This window comes from Galeopterus variegatus, unplaced genomic scaffold, assembly GCF_000696425.1.
Source record: "Galeopterus variegatus unplaced genomic scaffold, G_variegatus-3.0.2 Scaffold2787, whole genome shotgun sequence".
Lineage (NCBI taxonomy): Eukaryota > Metazoa > Chordata > Mammalia > Dermoptera > Cynocephalidae > Galeopterus > Galeopterus variegatus.
Genome location: NW_007728898.1, coordinates 146,160 through 155,203, shown reverse-complemented (window position 1 = coordinate 155,203; position 9,044 = coordinate 146,160). Strand labels below are relative to the sequence as shown.

Sequence of the window (9,044 nt, the reverse complement as noted above, 5' to 3'; positions counted from 1 at the left end):
TCGCAACCCTCAGTGTCGCCCCCGCACCGGACCGGGACCGGCAACGGGACCGCAACCCTCGGTGTTGCTCCCGCGCCTCACTCAGCCAGTGAGCGGGAACCAGTCTGTATGTGGGATCCGAACCCTCGGGCGGGAGCGCCGCCACACTTCCCAAGCAGCGCACTATCCAGTGCGCCACCGGGCCGGCCCCACCCTTCACCACTTTTCCCTTTTGCTAAAATCTTACATTACATGGTACATTTGTCACAACTAAAGAACTCATATTGTACATTGAGTTAAACACCACACTTTACTTGGGTTTCCCTAGTTTTTCCCTAATGTGCCTTTTCTGTTCCAGGATTACATTCAGGAGGCCAAATTACATTCAGTTGTCAGGCCTCCCTAGTCTCCTCTGGGTTGTGACAGTTTCTCAGACTTTCCTTGTTTTTTATGATCTTGACAGTTCTAAGGAAGACTAGTCAGGTATTTTGTAGAATGTCCCCAAATTTGGGTCTTTGTGATGTGTTTTTTATGATTAGACTAAGATTATGGTTTTGGGAGGAAGATCACAGAAGTGAAGTGCCATTCTAAATACATAATATCAAGAGCACATGACTTATCTCTCATGGTGCTGAACTTTGAGACCTGGCCAGGTATTGTTGGCCTGGTGTCTCCATTGTAAAGTCACCACCCGCTCCTGTGTCCATCACTCTCCATGCTCCACTCTATGGAAGAAGGTTACCAATCAAAGCCCACTGTTGGGGGTGGGGGACAGGGAGTTAAATTCCACCCACATGAAGGGGATGGGTGGGTATCTATATAAATTATTTGGTATTCTTCTGTCAGAGTCCTTATTTTTAACCCATTACTCTATATTGCCTCTCAGTCCTACTCTTTCTTATCATTTTGGCATAGTATTCATGTACAATAGTTTAAAATACAATCCCTAACTAGTTTCCTGCTTTTTCAAAGGTCCAAAAATATGTTAAAACTAAGTGACAACAGATATATTTGTTTTAAAGTATTTTCCATTGACCACTGTAGAATTTGTCACTAAGTGACTAATTAGAAACCAATGTTTCTCAGAAGCACTCCAGAAGAACTTACCAGAAATATTCGTTCAAGTTGATCCTGAATGTCTTTCATTCCTGGAAAAGCAGCAACTCCTTGGATCATTTCAACAAAGATGCAACCAACTCCCCTAAAGAGAGAAGGAATCATTAAAAAATTTCCATACATTCTGCTTAGAAAACTAAATTTGGAATTAGAACATCACTTCCTACATAGGAGAAGCAATGAATAAATAACATTCTTTTTTTAATTGCAACATAACTGATTGTACATATTTGTGGGGTACAGAGTTGACTATTAGTATTTATATACAATATGTGATGATCAAATCAGGATAGTTTGCATATTCATCATTACAAAATGTACTCATTCTTTGTGGACATTAAACAATTTCTCCCTTACCTCCCTTTTTCTCACCCTTTCCCCCCTCTAATATCCACAGTTCTGTTCTCTACTGAAATTTCAATGTATTATTGTTTGTTATTTCTTTCTTCTCTTTCTCTCTCTCTCTTCATTTTTTAGGTCCCAGTTATGAGTGAGGAATGCAGTATTTCTCTTTTTGTACCTGGCTTATTTCATTTCACATAATTTTATCCAAGTTCATCCATGTTGCTGTGAATGGCAGAATTTCATTCTTTCTTATGGCTGAGTAGTACTCCATTGTGTTTATATACCACATTTTCTTTATCCAGTCATCTGTCCATGGACATTTAGGTTAGTTCCATGTCTTGGCTATTGTAAATAAAGCTGTGATAAACATGGGAGTACAGGCTTCTCTTCAGTATGATGATCTCCATCATGAACAAGACAAGGATGCCCACTCTTACCACTCCCATTTAACATAGTATTGGAAGTGCTAGCCAGAACAATCAGGCAAGAGAAAGAAATAAAGGGCATCCAAATTGGAAAAGATGAATTCAAAATGTCCCTGTTTGCAGATGACATGATCCTATATATAGGAAAACATAAAGACTCTACCAAAAAACTCCTAGAGCTGATAAACGAATTCAGTAAAGTTGCAGGGTACAAACTCAATATACTGAAATCAGTTGCATTTTTTTATACTCCAGCAACAAACTAGCAGGAAAAAAAAAACAAGAAAGCAAGACCATTTACAATAGCCACCAAAAAAAAAAAAATACTTAGGAATAAAGTTAACCAAGGAAGTGAAAGATCTCTACAACGAGAACTATAAAACACTGCCAAAAGAAATTAAAGAGGACACAAAAAGATGGAAAGACATTCCATGTTCATAGGTTGGAAGAATTATCATGAAAATGTCCACATTACCCAAAATAATCTACAGATTCAATGCAATTCCCATCAAAATACCAATGACATTTTTCGCAGAAATAGAAAAAACAACCATAATGTTCATATGGAACCATGAAAGACCCCAAATAGCCAAAGCAATCCTGGCAAAAATAATAAAATGGAGGCATTATACCATCTGACTTCAAATTATACTACAAAGCTACAGTAACCAAAACAGCATGGTACTAGCTACAAAAACAGACACACAGACCAATGGAACAGAATAGAGAACCAAGAAATCAATCCACATACTTACAGCCAACTTATCTTTGACAAAGTTACCAAGAACATACATTGGGGAAAGGACAGCCTCTTCAATAAATGATGCCAGGAAAACTGGATATTCATGTGGGTAAATAACATTCTTAATAAGCACCAAGAGCTGTGTGACATATATCTAGATCTCATAACTTTCCTTACTCCCCTCTGTCACTGCGCTGGAGGGACACTAAATAGATGCAATTATACTGGACTCAGAAAACAGTAGAAACCAATAAAATAGTGAATCATAGTGGCTCCCCTTACTTATGGGATACAGTTGAGAAAGTCCTAAGCCAGATATAGAAAAGCCTCTAAAATCCTGTTCTAACATCCTATCCCAAATGTATTTCACAAACTCAATAATGTATTGTAGTCTCCAGCTGTCAAGTGGTTCTCAATCATCTCTGCATGAGAATCATGTGAGGAACTTTTAAAAACTGAAAATGCACTGACTACAAACCCCAAAGATTCTGTTTCAATCAGCGTAGGTTGGAGGCCAGGCATTGATGCAGGCTGCCCAGATGATTCTGGGAAGCTACACTGAAGGTGACTGAGCCAGACTGATCTACCTAAGCGCCAAGCATAAACCTATACAACTTGGCTTCCATTGTTTCACTCTTTAGAATACCCTCTTTCTTCACCTATTTTCTCTTGGTATGTAAGTCCAACTCAACCTCTAGAATCCTGTTTAAATGCCATCTCTTCCACAAACCTTCCGGCAGACAACACAGCTCCTCTTATAAGCTTACTGATTAAACCCTTAGTATTAATCAGCCATCTACTATGCTTGACCTCCTCTCCTAGATTATCCTTTTATCCTCGCAGTTCCTACCTAGCAAGGCAGACCAGCATATCAGAGCTTCCAGATCACAGCAGCCTGCATCTAACCCAACAGGAACAACCAATCCACAGAATGGACAGAGAACCAATTATATACTTCTGCTGGAACACTGGAGAACAAGTTACTTGGGTGCAGGATAGTAAGAAACTAGCATATGTAAATGGGATAACTCACAATAAAGGCAGAGAGTTAGCATGAACAGCCACACATTCCTGCAGATGAAGTCCCCTAAAGTAACCAGTTACCTGGTTCTTGCCTTCTAGAAGCCTGGATATTAGGATGATTCAGTGTTTTTTTCTAGATCTCTCTACTTCCTGGCAATTCCCCAGATTTTCTTTTTAAATTACTCTACCTTAAGTGGGTTTATGTTTCTTGCAAGTATCCTAATAAAAGCATGAACATATTGTGATGCTTGTTCAATTGCTGCACTAATACTCAATTTAGGACAAGCAAACCTTTGTGTCTTTAACTTATTTCAGAAACCTAGGGGTTAAGGACAAGTAATCTACCTCCTTACAGATGCTCCAGTTATTACCACAGTTGTATATAAGAAACTTTTTGAATTAAATAAGTAGTACATTTGCAGAAATCTCTTCCCTTTTATACCACATAATTTCTATTGAAATTAAACACCAAATAGTATATACTATCAAAATGACTAAAAACAAATGCTACTACTTTATATCAAAAAATCATTTCATTTAAGCAGTAAAAAATTAATTTCAAAACAGTGTTCTGGACAGAAGGGTTTTAAGTTGTTTTCATTTTAGATTAGAGAGACAACACAGGTATAGAGAACATTTTTTCATTGGCATATCAAAATGCAATGACATGCTTTTAAATATTGGGGCTTCAGGTGTCTGGTTAAGTCAATTTCCAAATGTAAAAGAAAAATGTGGTGTATATACACAATGGAATACCACTCAGCCATAAAAAAAGAATGAAATTCTGCCCTGTGCTACAATATGGATGAACTTTGAGAAAATTATGTTACATGAAATAAGCCAGGCACAGAAAGAGACATACCACATAGCCTCACCCATAAGTGTGAGCTAAAAAAGAGAGACAGAGGAAGGAGGAGGAAGGAAGGAAGGAAGGAAGGAAGGAAGGAAGGAAGGAAGGAAGGAAGGAAGGAAGGGCAATCACAATAATACAGGGTAAGTGAGAAATTGGTTAATGGACACAAAGAATGATTATGTTTTGTAATGATGAATATGCTAATTATCCTGATTTGGTCATTACATACCGTACACAAGTACTGACTCTGTACTTCACATATACGTATGATCAATTATGTTTAAATTAAAAGAAAAACAAATTCCAGTATGGTGGTTTTCCAAATTTTTCTGCCAATAATTCTTTTCTAGTCCTACACTTCTATTGTCTTCTTATTTACATTTACATAGAATATCTGAATCTTAAATACCTACCTATACCTTCCTTTTTTTAAATTCAGCATATACTTGTACTCTCTATTTTCCACTTTTCAGCCTTTATCTTTCCCATTACTAGCTGCAACTCTGAGTGTGAAGACCTTCACCAGAAGCCACAGCCATTTCCACTATGTACACAGTTATAGCTGGCAGAGGAGGTAATCTGTTACACTGCCAGAACTACTTATAGAGTTTCTTTTACCACTATTTGTGCTTTAATCTCTATCATCTCTAAAACATGATACTGGGAATAATTAAAAGATAAATCTATGCTATAATTCTATTCAGTTAGAATGAAATGCTATGACATTTCTATGGGCTCTTATCTGCTTAGCTGGCTGAGATTGGACTTTCATTTATAACAGATGTTTCTTATGACATCATCTTTTCCCAAGATGCTTAAGGGTACTGTAATGCAGCTGAGAGAATTATATTTAAAGAGATACAACATGGAGAGCATGCCCTGGGTACTAGGCAGGAGCTGAGGGCAGCCCCCTCCACCCAGAAGCTAGCAAGAAACAGAGCACATCCAGGGTTCTAGACAAGAGCCAAGGGCAGCCCCCTCTGCCTGAAAGCAGGCATAAACAGAGCACCCCCAAGGTCCTAGGCAGGACCACACTGGAAGCAGGCAAGGAGCATGCCAAAAACACCAGTTCTGTGCTGTGGCCCACCACAGCCACCGCCACAGCCACAGTTGCCACAAAAGTGGCTCAATGCCACAACAGCAGCCACAGCCACTGTGTAGGTGACCTGTCAGACACTCAACTGCATTGACACAAGGTGAGTCACTAGTGCAGACCAGAAAAAGAAGAGGACATCTCTTTCCTCAAAGCCCACTCCATAGTAATAGAAGAAGCAACTGCTCTTCTACTACATGACCAGACATCAATGTAGAGATACTAGAAATACAGAAACCCAAGAAAATATACCACCACCAAAAGAATACAGTAATTCTCAAACACCAGACCCTCTAGAGCAGGAAACCCTTGAAATGACTGAATAGGAATTCTGAGCAACAATCTTAAGGAAACTCACTGAGATATGAGAAGACTCAGTTAGACAACATAATGAAATGAGAAAAAAAAAATCCAGGATATGAAGGAGGAAATTTATAAAGAGTTTAATATCTTAAAAAAGGATATAACAGAAGTCATGGAACTGAAAGATTCACTCAATGAAACAAAAATACAACAGATAGCTTAAGCAGCAGGCTAGAAAAAGCAGAAAAAGAATTTCTGATCCCGAAGATAGTCTTTTAGAAATAACCCAGGTGGACAAAAAAAAAAAAAGGAAAACGAATTTTAAAAAATGAAGAAAATCTAAGAGATCTAGCAGATAACCTTAAGCACAGAAACATCAAATCATGGGTGTTCCAGAGGGGAGGAGAAAGGAAAAGGCATGGAAAACCTATGCAATGAAATAATAATGGAAAACTTCCCAGGTATAGGGAAAGATACAGACCTTCAGATCCAGGAGGCTCAAAGATCCCCAAACAGATTCAATCCAAAAAGATCCTCTCCAAGACACATTATAGTTGAACTGGCAAAGCTCAAAGACAAAGAGAGAATCTTAAAAGAAGCAAGAGAAAAGCATCAAGTTATCTTTAAGGGAGCCCCTATTAGACTAACAGCAGACTTCTCAACAGAAACTCTACAGGCTGGAAGAAAATGGGATGATACATTCAAAATACTAAAAGAAAAAAACTGCCAGCCAAGAATACTATACCCAGCAAGGCTGTCCTTCAGAAATAAGTGAAAAATAGTGTATTTTCCAGACAAACAAAAAACGATGAGAGTTCACCATCACATGACCACCCCTACAAGAAATTCTCAAGGAGGTCCTGCATATAGAATCAGAAAAATGATAATCACTACCATAAATACACAAGGCAGAACAAAGCCCACTAGTATAGCAAAAATACAAATGAGAAAGAGAAAGAAACTAAATCTTACCACCACAAAAAACAATAATTATAATGTAATAATGCCCCTGCTTTATTTCTGATTTTAGTAATTTCATCCTTCTCTCTTTTTTTCTTGGTCAGTCTAGATAAAGGTTTGCAAATTTTGTTGATCTTTTTAAAGAAGTGACTTTTGGTTCTCTCAATTTTCTCAATTGTTTTTAATTGCCTATTTCATATATTTCTGTTGTAATCTTTGTTATTTCCTACTTATATTTGCTTTTGGTTTAGTTTGCTCATCTTTTTCTATTTCCTTAAGGTAGAAGTTTACCTTCCTGATTTGAGATTTTTCTTATTTTTAATATAGGTATTTACAAGTATAAATTTTCTGTAAAGAAAAGAATAAAAATGAAAATAGAATCAGTGCGAAATACAGAGAGACTCAAACTCTCTTAAGCAAAATCACAAATATATTTAGAGGGAGCACATCATTGATTATTGATATTAGTCATTCGTCTGTTAATATCACATAAACTTTATTTTAACATTAAAAAAGTGTTTGATAGTGTGAATTGTCTAATCTCATTAAGCCTCAATTGTGTCTACCATATTAATAGGTGCGCTACTGTGTTAATAGATGCTCGATAACTAACTGCTAAGTAGGTGACTGGTTGAAGAGATGAATGTATGAATGAGGGCTTACTAATCTCTTGATGCCATAGTAAAAAGAAAAAATACAAATCAAATTAATGGAGAAACTTGATAGGGGAAATATGAGCAGTTATTTGGAAGGCGTACTTCCATGTGGTACAAAAAAAGCTACTGTCTCTCTTACTACGTAATATATGTGTATATATACACATATATATAATGTATACATATACATATATATTTATGAGTTATGTAGAAAGTGACATTATAGTATATGTACATGTATATATATGTAATGTATACATATGCTGTTACTGTTTTATATGGATTAATATTTGTATAAATATTTAACAACTAAAAAATTTATCTTATTTTTATAACAAAAACTAGAACCTCAAAAAATTACTCTTTAAAATGAGGCAGGATATTTTATCTTGTTAAGGAATAGATTCTAGATATGTTTATCAATATTTATTATCTAGAGCTTCCTATATTGTAGCTCATATTCATAGGTATAAAATATATTAGATCTCTGTCTCCTAGGGTTTATACGAACTCTGATGATTTATTTCATCAAATGGTGACAAAAGGAACATCTTTCTGCTTTTGTAATGTTTTGAATGTTAAGTTTCTGACAATGACAACTATTTTTCCTGTTACTCTAAAATTTCTTTCAATTTTTTTATAAGATAAGAATGAAGCAAATAGACTGGTAGTTGGTTTTTGGTTTCTACCTACACTTTTTTTTTTTCTTGTTGATAGCAAAGAAATTAGAATCTTAGCCATTTTAAATATATATTTTGAGCAAATTACCAAAGATCTTACCATCCAAATATCTTTGCGATAATAATTTCAGGTGTGTGTTTACATAGTTACCTTTGGAATTCTGAGTAGATAGGAGACAGCTGTGCTGTTATCATTCTGCGTGCTCTCCTTGGTTGCTAGTGGGCTTTGTTAGCTGCTGTGGCCACAGTATCATGAATTCTTACTCCCTCCCTACTATTTCTACCACATTTACTAATAAAATAGCTCTCAAAATTAGAAAAAGAAAAGATATACAATGCAGAAGAAAATAAAAAAGTAGAAGTATAAAACATATCAACATATAAATATAGTAGAATTCTTTATTACTGGAGCTGCCTTACTGACAAAGAGCAATTAAAGCCCTTTGATTTAATATGAAGGGCTATTGCCAGCTCCCCTCCCTCCCTTTTATCCTCCATTAGCCCTGTGCTCCCCTGACTAGATGGATTAAATAGACTGCATTGAGTGGGATACTGAGAAAGAATTCATCCACTTAAGTGCCATACTTATAATATATAATCTTGTATCAGGAAATATCTCCTTTGTTACTTCTTTTAAGAATCTGAATAATTCTGTAATTATGACCCACTTAATCTAAAGTTTTTGAGAGTGAGAAATGGTCAAAAGACTAACAAGTAAAGTTGTCACAGGATGCAGCATGTTAAAATCCTTATTTTAGGATTAGTCACCTAGTAAGGTAGTATATAAAATACTCACTTGCGCTCACATATCTTTTACTTTTTTTTTTTTTTTTTTTTTTTTTTTTTTTTTTTTTTTTTTTTTCCGGCAA

At 36.1% G+C, this 9,044-nt stretch overlaps 1 protein-coding gene across 1 annotated transcript in view; it reads right to left on the bottom strand.

Annotated features, from left to right (window-relative positions):
* The window catches only part of LOC103598924 (cyclin-dependent kinase 14), a gene marked incomplete at its 3' end in the record, with an annotated part of 215,166 nt that overhangs the window by 90,344 nt on the left and 115,778 nt on the right, over positions 1-9,044 (bottom strand). The window contains exon 5 of the mRNA XM_008582988.1: positions 1,087-1,180. Coding sequence (XP_008581210.1) covers positions 1,087-1,180 — 94 coding nt within the window. The remainder of the gene's footprint in view (positions 1-1,086; positions 1,181-9,044) is intronic.